The sequence below is a fragment of the Lycium ferocissimum genome, chromosome 5 (assembly GCF_029784015.1).
Source record: "Lycium ferocissimum isolate CSIRO_LF1 chromosome 5, AGI_CSIRO_Lferr_CH_V1, whole genome shotgun sequence".
Lineage (NCBI taxonomy): Eukaryota > Viridiplantae > Streptophyta > Magnoliopsida > Solanales > Solanaceae > Lycium > Lycium ferocissimum.
The window spans coordinates 12,792,620-12,809,587 of record NC_081346.1 but is presented as its reverse complement, the minus strand read 5'-3'; the positions used below and the strand labels follow the sequence as shown (position 1 = coordinate 12,809,587).

Below are 16,968 nucleotides of genomic sequence, written 5' to 3'. Positions count from 1 at the left end.
TCAAGACGCAAAGACGGGAACTGCTGGTTTGTAATAGTAGACACCTCAAGCACATACCTAATTTAGGCGAAGCCAGCAATTCATATAAGAAAAATCATAAAGAAACAAATAAGACTAAACATGTTAATCCTGATTTACTAAAACACCTTGCTTTACTGGAAATATTGGAGCTATTCGTTTTTGAGGTAAGGTTCTTATTCCGAATGCCAATTGCCAATTAGGCCACCAGTGAACAGTTTATTGTAGCAGTAGGAGCAGAGGTTCTTAATACAAGACTCATTAAGACACCAACTTGGATCATAACCTGAGTAATATATGGATCACATAAACAAACCCCACCCTCAAAGGGGGAAAAAAAATGCAAAAAGGAAAGAACAACCATGTTATGCCTGAACCAGTGACATGAAAAAAATAAGATAGGTATGCATAGTGATGTCTATGTACTTTATCAGTAACACTTGAACAAAAAAAAAGCAAAGCTGGAGCTTTTCACACGGGGCAATTTCTATAAGCTAGTATTTGTAATACAGAGGTTATACAAACATTGCTCCTGTCAAGAACACAGATGATGTTTGATGAGGAAAAAAAATTGAAAAAAAGAATAACTCAGCTGTATTGTTCTTACAGAGATCTCCTTGTTATGGACCTTGATTGAAAGTGATATCCAAAATCTATGGGAATCTGGTAATAAAATTTTCCCCTGATGACAAACTCAAAGAGAGCTGCAATGCACTTGAAGAGCTAATTGGAGTTAACTGTATGTGCCTTTTACCTGTTGCTGTTACAGTCCGGTATATATCACCTATTTTTTTATTGTTAGAGTCATCCCGAGTATAAAAGTAACCAATGTCATCTCAACAAAGAAAAGTGTGGTAATGAGCAATCGATCAACCATCATTCCATAAATGCTAAAACCACCAGGGTTAGACTGCACATAAGACACTGCAAAGATAAAGCAAACTAGACATTATTTGTTGTCTGTGTGAAAAAGAATGTTAAGAGAATGTACTGCAGCAGTTCGTGTGCATGTGATGGAAACATAACGAGAATGATATGCATATGAAGCAGAAAATGAGAATGTAATGGAAGTTTGGGTGATCTGAGTAGATGATCAAAATTGTCGCTCGTTACAAGACACATAAAATACAATCGCAGGTATTGTACATAGCATATCGCCATGCTTCCAAATTTACTTCTCCAGAGATCCCAAAATACATATCTTCTTCTCTAGAGATCCCAAAACCATAAACCAAGTCATGCATCACAGTTTACATCTACACAATCGTAAATATTACGCCTACTGCACTTGTATTATCAAACTCTAAGAAACTTGAAATACTGATAACTAAGTAATCTGTATTGGAGTAAAGACAATTTAGATTTTTACTGAATGCAGTGTGTCCTGAAGAATCGAGTATTCTGGCAGTATAAATCCTCAATTCACCTGACTTGGCAATGATCAGCAGGATATAAACTACAACGCAATAGAAGATACTTGAGCAAGATTATCAAAATGAAGAGGGAAGTTCTAGCCGAATTAGAGTCCTTGGTTTCTACAAGGATGGAAGAAAATACACGACGTTGAAAATTTTCAGTGAAAATGCATTTGCAGTAAGAAGCAATCAAACTGCGAAAATATGACATCCCAAAATATGAAGAATTAGATGTAAAGCATCAGAGTAACGGGTTGAGACTCTACTGTAGGGGCTCAAACATTTATGTTGAAGTTTCTTGAGAAGGTATTGAGGATCAGAAAACCACATTATGCCTTTCTAAGACCAATATAGGCATTTCAAGACACTTCAGAGGACAGGTTAGTATCCTAAAAGATACAAAAATTTCAAGGCAGGAAACATGTGAAATAAATAAAAACACTAGGCACACTAAGACTGTTTCCTTGTATTGTCATCTCCAGATAATTCCAGCAAGAGAACTCACACAGCCAGTCAAATGCAGGAAGATAACAAAGGAGAGGATCTCAAAAAAGAATATGGCATATGCATTATACAGGTACATGTTTTGCATACCAAATGCTTGTCTCTTGTGATATGATGACATAGTAGAAGTGTGTTGTATATTTGTAGGTGGAGACATACAATAAGCGCACTCCAAATCACCTTCTGAATAATTTACAGATAACTGGCCCACTGTTTTTGGTGTTTCAACATTTCTACCGTCAGATGAAAATCCGGAGACAGAAGCATCGTTGCTATTACACGTAACTAGTGCATGCCATCTACTGGCTACTGATCCCAGGCCTTGTGCTCTGTGTGATATCTTTGAAGCTGCATTCAGGCATATAAGTAGTCCAACCAGTTGGACAATTGATATTACCTGAATAAGAAGTTCAATGAAAATAATACGATCAGCCAAGTAACAGTTTTAATCTACTCTGGTTGAGAATAACCACTAATATGACCACTTTGTTTCTTAAGTTCACAAAGAAAACACACAGGCACAAGACTTGATGGTCTAGATACACAAGTCTCAAAGATATTGAATGCACTTTTCAGCCCTTCGTACAAACTAAATTGGCGATAAACTAAAAAGTAGAATCGCCGTGGTACCCTTCACCTGGGAATAGAAGACTAAATGGCAGAACAATCAAGTTACTGTAAGCCAATCAAATGCATTAAGATCTATAGATTTGAGGCTTAAAATTGTAGAGTATTCTTTGAGCCGAGGGTCTATCGGAAACAGTCTCTACCTTCATGGTAGAGGCAAGGTCTGCGTACACTCTACCCTCCCCAGACCCCACTTTGTGGGATTACACTGGCTATGTAGTAGCTGTAAAATTCTAGAGTATATATAAATGCATACAAACAATTAAAGAACTTGATAATGAAGCTAAGTGAATATGTGATTGGTACTTGTCATTATGTTTTTCCTACCGCAAAATCACCAGTATTAACGAAGTTGATGATTCCCTGATTTGTTGTTGTCTGTAATAGAACTATACATTGACTGGCTGTGACTATCAAGTACTCCAGGAGGAGGAACATTCGAAACCTGTGGCTAATTTTACACAAATAATAGGTCAGACGCATATGTTCATTGATGTAAACCGAGATATCCATATCCATTTCCAGGAGCTCGCCAAAATGTTCAAAGTGTATAACTTGCAGATTCCCGACCAGATGAAACAGAGCAGTTCCCACTAAAAAGATAACGGTAGAGTATGCCCATGATACAAGTGAAGCAACCACAACTCCAATTGACCACCATATAGAACCATCATAAAGATACACAGCTCTAGTGACTTCACGAGCTATCTTCATCAAAAAGAAAATTGTCATCCACGAAACCACCAAACGATAGAAGACCTGAAAGCAACAAGTTCCCCAAAATCAGAGATTCCAAGAGTAAGAAAAGGGAGTAACTGCATTTGGAAATATCCTCAATTAGTCAATTGACTTCAATACCATAACGGTTTTTTATTTTACAAAACGAGCTAAACAAATATATACGGTCAAACCTCTCTATAACAACGTCGTTTTCCTGATACATTTTGGCTGTTATAACAATACTGTTAATATAAAGAACATATAATATAACAGAACATAGAATTCGGTTCCAAAAGAATGGGCCGTTATAGGTCCCGTTTGGCTTAGCTTAAAAAAAGCAGCTTATAAGCCAAAAAAATGTTAGGCTACCCCAACTTATTTTTTTGGGCTTATTTTAAGCACAAAATGGAAAAACACTCAAAAGCTTCAGCTTATAAGCTGTTTTCAGCAACTAATAAGCCAATCCAAACGGGCTCATAGTGAAATGGTTGGTATAGGGAGGTCCGACTCTAGCTCTTGAACATGGACCCCAAATAAAGGATTCAATGCTGCGCGAAAATATTGATGTGAGATTGTGTTAGAAAAATTGAAAAATATAATAAAAAAAGATAATAGGTTTGAGGCGTGAAAAACCAACTTTCCTTAAATAGATATTGCTCGTATGGGAAAATACAAGCAACCCTTGTTTACCTGCATATTTTTTTTAACCACTTTCCCTAAGGAAGAATAGTATCTTATTTCATGAACATAAATATCCATTAAGTTGAAACTTCAAATAAAATCTGAAAAATACAAAGGCCTTTAATATTTAAAGCCTTCAAAACTCATTTTTGTCTTGGGTCGTGGGTCAATCCTACTTCATATATATTACACAAACTATCTTACAGATTGACAATAATCTAAACTTGAATTGAAACACTTACCTGTATCTTCTTGAGGTACAGCTCTCTAAACTGGGTCAATTGACCATGATATTGATCAACAAAAAGCAATTTCCTGATACGATATTTACGAAGATTATGCGAAACGCACAACAGCGATATAGCAGCGGCAACAGATTGGCATACAAGAACCTCGAACTCAAAGTCATTAATCTGATACAGCTCACAGTTATTACAGTAACCAAAGTAAATTACCACTAGAGGCAACACAATGGATATAACAACAAAAGCTAGCCAGGAAAGAGCAGTGCTTAAGATAGAGTACTGACAGAAACCTAAAACTCGGAGAAAGGTTTCGAGTTTATTTAAGGAAATGTCGAGATCAGTAAAGTTTTGAATAGCATCTATAAGAGATACGTGAACCTCGTTGTCGTTGTCGTTGTCGTTGTCGGGTTCAGGTGGTCGGGATTCGACGGCGGCCATGACCCGTAATGAAGAGTGCAGACAAGACAAGGAATATTTTAGTATGCACCCAAGAGATAGTGGACAAAATTGTGGATTCGGTGGTCTTTTTCTGTTTTATTGAGATTTTTAGGCTTTATATATCACTTAAACTAAGCTTATAACTAAAATGACCATATATTTTAGATCTTATCTTATGTAGCTTATTTTGTATATTGTTTAAAATATTTAGGAAAAAGATATTCTCTCGTTCAATTTATGTGATAATTTTTGTTTTTCAGAATTTAAATTACACGAATTTTGATAGAGGAAGTAATATTTTTTAAATTTCTAATTCTATTTCCATTTTTTAATCTTTAAAATCAATTGAAAGTAATATTTATATTTATCATAACAGAAATAACATTTCATATGGAGTTTTGTGTTGAAGGTTAAAACTCAATTTTGTAATAAATTTAGTACTATCATATTGTATAACTTTATATAACGATCAAAATTTTTATAAAATATGTATAAATACCTCTTATACATTATTATGTACTTTTATAAAAAATTAATATATTATTTACGCTAGATGTATGATATTAAATAACGTTACATATAGAGTGTATACACACTAATAAACAAAATTAACTATGCGAGTTAAACAGAAAATACGACTACGTGTGAGTGCAGTATGTTGTGTGTGGCCGTACATTTTCTAAAGAATTTCCCTTTTTATTTGTGAGTTTCCTGTATATCTATTCCTTCTTTCTTTTTTCTTTTATGTTGACTAAGAGAAGTAACTTGCACGTGGGTCTGTTGATCTTATTTAAGTGAAAAATTACTCCTTTGCTTCGACTATTCACATCAATTAATAGACGTTTTGAAGCTTTAAAGAAGTTGAGTGAGTGAGAGAGTGGAAAAAAACAAAATAAAAAAAGCTATTGCATCTACTATACATAGTTGAAATATTCCAAACGTATGGAATTATTTTTTGTACGAGATAATGGTAAAAAGTAAAAGATCACTAAATTCCTTAGAGCATTACTTAAACCTTGTCCGATAGAAATACTGTATAACTCTTCCAGAGTAGGTAGCAGTTAACCGATAAGGAAAGGTACAGACGAATAATTATCGTTATAAAAAATATTTAGAACGTAATATTTGATTACTTAGCAGTAATAGTGTGAGGGGTAGAGCCAGTAAGGGCCAAGGGGGTTCATTCGAATCTCCTTTATAAAAAATTACACTATACATAAAAGGTGAAAATTATTTTTTATGTATACATAGTAGATTTTGAACTCCTTACTCCATTTCCTTTGTTTGTCTACTTCTTTATATTTTTGAATCCCTTAATTAAAATCCTGGCTCGCCAAGCAAAACACAAAAGCCAACTCGTATTCTGTTTTAACCAACTTTTTTCGTGTAATTTGACAAAAGAGAAGTTAGCACATAGTACTAGTTTATTAGTATGTTTTAGAAAGCAACATTTCGTATGACTGAATCACAATTCTTTGTTCTTTCTTTATTTTTCCTTTTCTAAAATTTTAGATATCTTCTTTACGGAGAGAAGGTACAATATGAATGATATTTGATGGTATGCACGTCATATAACCATGATTTAAAATTTGGAAAAACAATTACTACTACTTATTTTTTTGTGAAAATTAGAACAAAAAGGGTACTTGTGGACAGGAACAAGAAGACTTAAGATATATCATAAGATAATTCCTCAATGTTTTCAGAATCTGTCACTTACAGAAAGAAAAAGAGAAAAAAAAAAAGATTACTTAGCCACTACATGTCAGGCATACGTGCCTAGCAAACACAAAGAAAGCTTTCATGTTTGATTTTACTTGATAATTTAGGGTGTGTAGACTCTTTGTAATCCACAAAGAAAAATTTGTGGACTACAAATTTTGGGTCCTTTTCTTTTTCTTGTTTTTGTGCTTCGATGCCAAGTTTGGTCTCCTATAAATGAAGAAATACTCTCCATTTATAGGAGACCAAACTTAACGTTACTACACACAACACAAAAATAAGAAAAAGAAAAGGTGTGAGTGCAAAATTTTTGTAATCCTGTAAATTTTCCTTTGGCTCCAAGAATTTTTCTTTGGTTCAAGTATTTTCCTTTGGCTCCAAGTTCAATTTGCAGCCAACTAAATTGGCACATGCCAATTACCACCAATGGGATGGACTTCATCAATCTCCCCCTCCAGTCCCATTCACCTGAAGGAGGCAACGCACGTAATATTTGATTATAGTTTGAGTGCATCAGCAAGTTCCTTGCATAGCTCGAATTTGTCTTTTGGTACCACCTTGGTCGGATATCCGAAGGATTCTCACCGTAGGGATCTTAAAAGACATTTCGTATAGATCCATCTTTGTTCTTTCTTTATCTTTTCTAAAATTTTCCGGTGATATCTCGCGTCGATGTGCTTCGTCCTTGCATGGTACTACTACTTATTTTTGTGGAGTTCTTGCTCAAGTAAGATATATCATTGCACTTTGTTTTGTCCTGTCACTTAGAAAAAGAAAAAAAAACATACTAGCCACCTCCCCATTCGATGCAATCTAAGCTCTTGAAGGTGTGGAACCGTTTCGACCATATCGTCTCTTTTGCCGTTTTTTGTCTTCGGTAGCGGCAATGTACTCTCCATTTCTTCGATTTGTAGAGAGTGCGACACACTTCCTATGACAGTATTCGCCATGATATAGCTCCCCCCGAAAATGTGAACGGGTATCCGGTAGTAGATTTACGATTGTCGAGATCTGCCATATCGACGTACGTGTAACCCTTGATCTTAAGCCGGATCGGATCCTCCAAACACGAAACGATCTCCGATGGTGCCTCTCGGGTACACAGTATCCAACTTGGCTTCCCGGTGTTCTTTTCCGGATTTTAAGAAATCTACTAACAACACCAATGCATGACCAATATCGGGTCTAGTGCGTACCATTGCATACATCGAAGCTTAAATCTGTGACGAATAAGGAATTTTGACCATGCCCTCTTTCTCCTCCTTTGTTGTAAGACACATCTGCTTGCTCAACTTCAGATGATTAGGAAGAGGCGTGCTAACGGGTTTAGCACTCTTCATGTTGAAGCATTCTAGTACACGTTCAATGTACTTCTGCTGAGATAGCCACGACTTTTTGCTTGTTCATTCTCGAACAATCTTCATCCCCCAATTTGTTGTCTTGAGCCCAAGTCCTTCATGTCAAATGACTTGGACAGATCTCTTCAACTTGGCAATCAACTCCTTGTCTTGTCCTACAATTAACATGTCATCACATCTGACAACAAAATAATAAAGTTGTTGTCGAAGAAAATCTTTTGAAGTATACACGTGGATCGAAATAGGTCTTTGTGTAAGTTTAACTTTTCATGAATGAGTCAAACTTCTTGTACCGCCTTGGTACTCTTGACCCATAAAGACTCTTATTCAATTTGCACACCATGTGTTTCTTTCCTGTTACTTCAAAATCCTTTTCTCTATATAAATCTCCTCTTCCAAATCTCTACGAAGAAATGCGGTTTTCACGTCAAGTGGTCCACTTGATATCTAGGCTACCGTTAAGCTCAAAATGGTTCGAATAGAAGTCATTTTGACAACGAGGTGAAAAATTTCGTCAAAATCAATACCTTTCTTGTTCGAAGCCTTTTACCACCAATCGAGCTTTGTATCGACCGGACTTGCCATTTCCGTCTTTCTTGAGTTTAAAGATCACTTGTATTTGAGTGATCTTTTACCCTTTAGAAGTTCAACCATCTTGTACGTGGTATTTTTACGAAGAATCCGTCTCTTCTTGCGTGGCTTTCGTCAACGCTCTTTTCTGGATGGGACGGCACCTCCCGGACTTTCGCTCCCTCATCACTAATGAGGACATACTCTGAAGACGGTACTTGGATAACTCTACGCTTTGCCTTTCTGATGTCCTCAGAGGTTGAGATTATTCTTCTTCTTCCTGAGTAGGGTGGGTACTCCACTTGCTCGGCATATTAACCAAGTTGCTCCCCCTGCTCAGCAATCTCGTCAAGTTGCTCCCCCTGCTCGGCAACCTCATCAGTCATACTTTCTGCACTTCTGGGAAGGTTAGAAGGAATGGTAATAAGGTTAGGGACTATACCATTCTTAGCCTTCTCGACGGATCATCGACGGTTCCGACTTCGCTTCTCGAGAAGACTACGTCTCTGCTTCGATGACCTTGCTGCTTTACAAGATCCCGCGTTCTCTGCCGAACTCTTCGTCTCTCGTATCCGATGAATATGCGGAAAGATTTGTCATCCAGCTTTGTTCTCTGCTCCTTCGGTACATGTACAAAAGCTCTGCAACCGAACACCTTCAGATGCGAGTAGGACACCTCTTTATTGGTCTAAACTCTTTACGGTATGTCGAGCGCAATGGGCCCGGTGAACTCCTATTGATCGGGTAACGGGCTATCGAGCCCCGCTTCACCCCAAAATGACTTGGCGGTTTAGCCATTACGAGCATGTTTCTCACCTTTTCGACAATGGTGCGATTCGTCCTCTCGGCTACGCCATTGTGTTGTGGGGTTCCGAGAGCTGTCTTTCATGTACGATCCCATGGCTTGAACGGTACCCTTCAAATTCCCTTGAAGTGTACTCCGCCGTTGTCGGCGGAGAAGCTTTGGCTTTCGACCCGTGCGCCTCTCCGCGAGCATGAAACACGGAAAACTTGAAACACTGATCTTTGGTTTTCAAGATATAAACCCAAAATTTTGGTGAAGCATCATCAATAAAAGTAACAAAGTATTTGTTACCGCCTATAGATTCTATCTCCATTGGACCACAAACATCAGAATATACCAAATCAAGTATATTTAATGTTCTTTCAGACAATGTCTGAAATGAGACTCTATCTTTGCTTACCAAATAAACGGTAGTCACGTGGTTTTATCGTTGTACCTTTGGCAAAAGAAATGAGTGATTTCTTGGCAAGAATTTGCAATCCTTTCTCGCTTATATGACCCATTCTTCTATGCCACCAATCCGCAGAAATCTCATCTTGAGCCACGTTTAATTCACTCGGCATATTTACGCATTTGTCACGTACGACGTGCCACGAGCAACTCTTTTGCAATCGCGATGATCCCTTGGTGAGTCTCCGTTTTTATTTGCAAAATAGTTCTCGTATCCGTCTCGGTCCAAAGCAATTCTCGAGATCAAGTTCAACCGCAAATTAGGTACATGGCGCACGTCCTTCAGAACTAATGTGCATCCGACATTTGTCCTAATACAAATGTCTCCGATCCCTGCAATTTTGAGTAGCGGGTATTTTATTTTCACGATACCGAAATCTTGTTACGTATACGGAAAAGGTCTGCTAGGTGTGGCATGGTAAGATCTTGTTGCGTCAACCACCCGTTACGAATCTATGCACACTTAAGTGCGTACATTGTTAACCTCGTTTATGAAGAGAACAACATTATCATTGTTTTGAACCGTGGTAATTGTGTTGTCGTCATTCTTCTGGCCACTGCTTTCACCTTTGTCCCTTTTTAGATTTGGACAATCTCTTTTGTAGTGACATGGTTGATTGCAGTTGTAGCAATTTCTGGCTTTTGACTTGGATCGAATCTTAGATTTCCCACGAGCTCCGGATACTACCATAGTTGCTCGAACCGCTTTGGTAACTCCGCCTCTGCTTTTACTGTGATGGGAACACCATCCATTGATTTTCGAGGCTTCTTTCTCGTCTTCGTTAAGTAGAAAAGCTAATGTGACGTCCTTCAGCTCAATTGAGTCCTTACCATGCAAGATGATTGTTGCCAAATTGTCATAAGATGATGACAACGAGTTCAGGAGCACGATGGCTTTATCTTCCTCCTCGATCTTTACACCGAGGTTGGCCAGCTGCGTGATTAATCCATTAAGCACATTTAGATGTGACAAAAAATTCGTACCTTCGCGCGCGTGTAGGGCGTCTGTTGTTTCTTTAGGTACAACTTATTTGTCAGCGTCTTGGATATGTATAGGCTTTCCAACCTTGTCCAAATACCACGTACGCTCTCTTCGTCGATGATGTTATTGACCACGATACGGTAGGGAGCAACTTTGATTCCACTATGTTGCCTTTTCATCCGTTTCTTCCCAATCCTCGACTTTCGTGGATTCGGGCTTTTGGATTTTTCTACTAGTGCCTTGTGCAATCCTTATTGGATGAGCAAATCCTCGTACTTCTCTGCCGTGTTGAGAAACCGCTATCATTTGTTGAATTTTGCTACCTCGTACTTTACTCCGGACATTTTTTTTCACCAGAGTATAGTACGGCAAAAAATATTTACGTGAATGAAAGAGAACACAGTAACTCTAATACCGATTGTTGGGAATAAACCCGCCACAGAAATAATATTCACTGTATTTACAACGGAATAATAATGTAGCACCGTGATATGGTTAATCAACAAGAATAAAAAAAAGGAGCGATAATGACACTAAGATTTTTACGTGAAAACCTAAAAGGAAAAAACCACGAGGGCGAGAGGAGTAATTGATATCACTATAGCAAGGATTTTACACTTTGTAGGTCTGAATAAAATACTCCAAAGACCACTACACACTCAAAAGAAATTACCCTCTTTTAAGATTTTTCACCTCACTACAATATTGCTCACACTCTCTATTTTTCCTCACAAACTATTTTCTTATCTGTGAATGCCTCACTTTTCTTTCTCTCTTTGTTGGTGTGTCTTACAAATGGAAGAAATGCTCTCCATTTATGGGAGACCAAACTTGGCCTCCAAGCACAAAAACAAGAAAAAGAAAAGGACCAAAATTTGTAATCCACAAATTTTCCTTTGGCTCTAAGAATTTTTCTTTGGCTCCAAGTTCAATTTGTAGCCAACTAAATTGGCACATGCCAATTACCACCAAATGGGATGGACTTCCTCATGTTTGGTACGAAAGAAAATGTTTTTCATCAAAATTATTTCTCGGAAAATAAGTTAAATTTTTACTTATTTTTTAGTGTTTGGTAAGTAAGCAAAAATGTATTATCCCTAAAAGCATTTACATGTAATTTAGCAAAACACTAAGAGGGTTGATGGGGTGGGGAGTGGGGGTTGGGCGGTGGCAGAGGTGTGATGGTCTAAGGGTGGGGGTTGAAGGTGTTTGGTAGGTGGGGAGAAGACAATCAACTTGAAAGTTACAAAACCTGTTTCCCCTAATTGAAGTCATTTTTCCACATTTTTGTGGAATTTATTTTCCTAAAAAAAAAAAAATTCAAAACATTTTAAATAACCAAACCTGAGAAAATTAGAAAACATTCCACACCAAACACACCCTTAATCACTCTAATAGAGTAGTTATTTTCTTTGGGATCAAGCCTCCCTTATTAATTAACTGAAAATGCGATCATTTGAGCTTAAAGTTTGGAGAATACTTTAATTTGCCTTTGTTTTCTCTGTTTGAAAGAGTAGATTGCTTAGGATCATGTTCTTTGTATTTGATTCTTTTCTTGTTTTTCTAGGCTTGTAAGGGGGCTTCTTTGATTAGCAAGACACTTATCTTAAGAATTGAATTTGATAATCCCTGCAGGGCAATATCTATACATTTTCATCCCATCTTTGCCAGTTTTAAAAATGTGCTTTAACGGATAACTATAATTTGGAACTTTTAATGGGCTTATGTCTCGTTTATGGTGATTATTTAGATTTTAGAGCCTTGATTTCGCTGCCTGTTGAAATGAATAATTCATGAGATCTTGATTTATTGGGATTCTCACTTAGCTTGTTTGAAGTAGTTCCAAAAATAAACGCATTGATTCGTGTGGGAAATTGGAATGGAGAAGTTACATAATTGGCCCTTCGGCCAAAAATAATAATTGTCCCCAACAGATAGTGTGTATATATATATATATATATATATACTTTCTTCATCTCATTGTAACTCAAAAAATTGTCCAAAATAATTATCATCTAAACTTTAATAAATAAGGGTAACTTTGTAGACTACACTTTGTATATGACAATTAAAATGGAGGGAGAAAGTTTTATACACTAGTTATATAAGGCTGCACACATATATACCTACTGGGGGTGTCAAATTTGTGGTGATGCCCGCCCAAACTTTTATGGGTTGGGCTCAAGATAATTTTATATTGGGGTGATTTCAGCCCAACCCAACATAGCCCATTTTTAGGTGATCTCCAACGAAACCCAATACTTGTGATTCTAGCCTATTTTTAAGATTTACTTAAATTGAGTTTATTGCTTGAGATTTAGTTTATTTGTTTAATATATACACTTTTCTTATATCATGTATCTTATAAGTTTGTGGTGTGTTCAATATGAAGGGAAATATTTTTCACGAAAAATGTTTTCTCGAAAAATATGTACCACGAAAACTATTTTCTTAAAAAATATTTTCCACGAAAAATCCGTAAAAATAATTTTCAGGAAAATATTTTTTGCGAAAAATGTATTTCTAGAAAATATTTTCCAAAAAAATACAAAAAAACTAGGTCAAGTTGGGCGGGTCATGACCCAGCCCATTTTTAGTCTATTTCAACCCAATTCTCAGTTTTTTGGGCCAATTTTAATAACTTTTGCTATAATGTCGGCTTGACCGTTTAATTCATTTATTATGAAATTTACTTGGCGTTCCATTATTACCTATTTATGGAACATAACTAAACTTTTCAATAATTATATTTAGTAGCTAAAATATATCATATTTACTTCACATAGCTACCATGTTTTTACCACTCATCGATAACTTCCCACTCCCCTAAATTTAAGCAAAAAAAAAAAAAACGTGTCTCTCTCCTTCATCCTAAATAGACGCCATTATTCACCATATCCATTACTTTCATCCAATTTCAAATCGGTTTTTCAATTATTCAACTTCCTTTTATATCTCTAATTAACTACTCATTGATTTCTCTCACGTTTCAAATCTAATTCCCAAAATAAAGTAAGATTCTATACAGATTTTTATTTTTTACCGTGTATTTAACCTATATTTTGGGTTTTTTTTTTTTCGTTTGAATCGGGAATGCAAGTCTAAGTAAGTAACTATCAGTGTTTGTTCTTGGTTGTTTTTTCTTAGATTCAATTGGAATGACTAAGAAATCTGCTACTCAGATGAGAAATACGGGTATAGAACCCGAATTTGCGATTCCTAATTTTTCTTTGGGAATTTCTCAACATCAAAACGCCATTGCGAGGCTCTTATGCGAGAATCGTTCAAAAAGAATTAACGATCCTAGGCATTATAAGGAATATGTTGATTCGAAGAGTAAACAACAAGAAAAATTGAAAAATGTTTCTCAAATGGAGAAACAAAAAAAGAGAAAAATTTGGTGACAATGTTGTTAATGTTAAGGGCAAGAAAATTGCTAAAGCCAAACGTAATGTGGATGAGGATGATGATGAAGAGGTATATTTTTGTTGTATTTTCAGTATATTTAGTTCTTTTTTTTTTTTGTTCAGTTATTACAGATCTATGAATTAAACAGATCTATATTTTGTGTGCATTTTAAGTATATTTTCTGTGTTTTTTTTACACTTGTTTCTTGGTTATTTCGTGCGTATTTTTCTTCACCATATTTGTGATTTTTTAAGATTTTTAAGTACATTCGGTTATTTTTGTGTATATTTTGTTGTGATTATTACGGTGATTTTTAAGATTTTTAAGTACATTCGGTTATTATTTTGTTGACGATTATTTTGTGTATATATTTTTAAGTACATTTAGTCGATATATGTTAATCATACGTGTTTTTTGGCATGTTGTTTCAGGTATCTAAATTTTTGGTTACCAAGCACCCTACTGTGGCACCATCTATGTGTAGATACACGAATGTTAATGTAATGCAAGATATTAGAGGCAAACTAACGGATCCACGGATGGATATGTTTAGGAATTCTTGTTTTGGTAAATATCTCAGAATGCAGCAATTGGATGTACAAGCACAGATTTTTCGGTGCTTTATGGTCAAAGAACTTAGGGGCAGTACATATAGGTGCTTTACATTTGAAATAAATGGTAAAGTTCGCGTTTTGGCCTTAGAGAATTTGCCCGATCCTTTGGGCTAGATTGTGTATACGATGAAAATGATTTTGTTTATGATAACTCAAAACCGAATAGGCTTATGGTGGAGTATTTTGGTAGAAATCGGGAGAATCAATTGCCGGTTAAAAGACACGAGCTTATTGAGTGTTTCAACAAGGTATGCAGGATGATAAAGGGGATGACGCGATCAAGATGGCAATATTGTATTTCATAAATACGTGGGTACATTGTGGTGAGCCGAACTCAACAAACATACCAAGGATCCATTTTGATGTTGTAGAGGACGGGAGATATAATGAGTATCCTTGGGGTAAAGATTCGTTTAGAGAGTTGGTTGTAAGCATCGGGCGAGAAATATCTTTGGTTTTAAGAAATATTATAGGATTCATGGTTTGCCGCTTGCTATGCAAGTATGGTTGTATGAATGTTGCTCAAAAGTCCCGTCCACCATTGCAGTTAAGACGGGGAATTTAATTCCTAGAATTTTGAACTGGCGGACTACGGAAGGAAAACCAGAATTCAAGAAATTGATGGATGGCATGTTCAGAGACGATAAAAATCCGGTAAAACAGTCTTTTAACAGTTTTGTGTCTTTTACCATTTAACTGTTTTAATATGTTTGTTTTACATGCTATATTTTGATTATATTTTGTCTATATTTATGAAATAAGTCATTTGTGATCAATATATTTTGACTATATTTTCCTCATATTTTTAGTATGTTACCAATGTAGATATATACGGTAATATAGTTTCTATATTTTGTTGTTCACGATCTGTAGATTTGAGGAAGTTGTGCCAACACCCCATGAGTTGGAAACTCTTAAATTGCCCTCTGTTGCACATGACATACCGGACGTCAAACATGGAGTTGATGGTGTACATGATGCGATTTGGTAGACGATGATTACGATGATTTTAGTACCACACCACCGCATCTGTCCAGTGGCAAACAGCAACAAAGGAGTGCCAATTCTGATTCCCCGCGAGGCAAGAAACGGACGCAGTTTCCAGTTTCTGTTCCTCCTTCCAGGAAACAACCATCACGGAAGGAATCTGGGATAAAAGGGACAAGGAAACAAGATGCACCTACGCACCCCGAACAGATGAGTTTAATCTGATAAGGGAAGAGATTCGGATTTTCAAGAAAGAAGTAGGCGTTTTGTTTTCAATATGTTTTTTTTACTTCATATTGCTTGTGTCAAGTAATTAACGATTCTAATTCTATTTTTTATCTTTCAAAGCGTAGGTGTTTGACTACATGGATAACTACTTCAAAAAGTTGTTAGATGCAATAAAGGGCAATCAAACACCGGATAAGGTAAAAATCAACACTAAAAATGGAAATTATTTACTTTTTAAGTTATTTTGATATATTTATTGGAAGACTTTATATTTTCTTTTGGAAAATTTTAAAGGTCGGCGACACAATGTTAAAAGCTGACTTACATAGTGATGGTGGGATTTATCAAGGCAATCAAAGTGGCGGTACAGTAAAGCTTTCAACCAAAGAGAATCAAGGTGGTGGTGCCACTTCCGCGCGGAAGGAGTCATCCGGTGGTACTCATTTTTTCTTTCACTTTTCTATATTTGCGGTATATTATTCAAAGTGACAATATTGGATTTTTACCTATAGTGTATTTACATATATAGTTTTCACATGGTGATTTGTTAGTAGTGTCCTTTTTGATGTATCTATTTGTGCTATTTTTGTTATGATTGTGTTTATATATACTAGCGAGTGCTATATTTGTTTTGGATTGATATTTTAATATTAGTTTTTCATATATGTTGTGGCTGTATTTTAATTGTATTTTGATTATTATGTTCTTGTTACTTATTAAGTTTCGTTTACTATATTTCAGACATATTTACCATATATTTTCTCTATATTTAACTGAAACTTTTAACTTTTAAAGCAGTACTATATATGTGTATATGTGTATCTGTTTTGCTGATGCCTTTAAATTCATTTGAACCATGTTTTTATTGTTTTAGGTTGCGGGAGTTGGGTTGCCAATTAATGATCCGGTTTCTGTTGTTGATGTGGATAAAGAAATCGGAGTTAAAAGTGATGCACAAGAGATGGAGTTCCCATAACACCAATCCATTTAAATTTTGATGTAAGTTTTGAAATGTGGCTTTTAAGTACTAAAATGTCGTTTTGATAAGCAATAATTGACAAACACCAGTCGTTTTTTTTTTTTTTTTTTTTTTTTAGGAATCTCGGCAAATCGGCGATATGGAGAATGCTAATCTTTGAATTTACCGCATCGGAGGAAATGGTAGCGGACTTGCTAATCGCCCTTTAGCATGTGTT

The 16,968-nt window shown here is 36.0% G+C and overlaps 1 protein-coding gene across 1 annotated transcript; it reads right to left on the bottom strand.

The window, feature by feature from the left end:
- Window positions 1-403: 403 nt before the first annotated feature.
- On the bottom strand, window positions 404-4,759 carry LOC132056068 (uncharacterized). Its single transcript, XM_059448116.1, has 4 exons — window positions 4,208-4,759; window positions 2,892-3,323; window positions 2,028-2,334; window positions 404-942 (listed from the first exon to the last, which is right to left on the bottom strand). Exons 1-4 carry the CDS (start codon window positions 4,646-4,648, stop codon window positions 803-805), a joined length of 1,320 nt encoding a protein of 439 aa, XP_059304099.1. The 5' UTR covers window positions 4,649-4,759; the 3' UTR covers window positions 404-802.
- Between the last annotated feature and the right edge of the window lie 12,209 nt (window positions 4,760-16,968).

Coding starts and splice junctions, on each gene's coding strand:
- LOC132056068 (XM_059448116.1), bottom strand. CDS start 4,648: ATGGCCGCCGTCGAATCCCGACCACCTGAACCCGACAACGACAACGAC. Junction 2,335..2,891: donor TTAATACTGGTGATTTTGCG/GTAGGAAAAACA, acceptor CTTCTTATTCAG/GTAATATCAATTGTCCAACT. Junction 943..2,027: donor TCACAAGAGACAAGCATTTG/GTATGCAAAACA, acceptor TTATCTTTGCAG/TGTCTTATGTGCAGTCTAAC.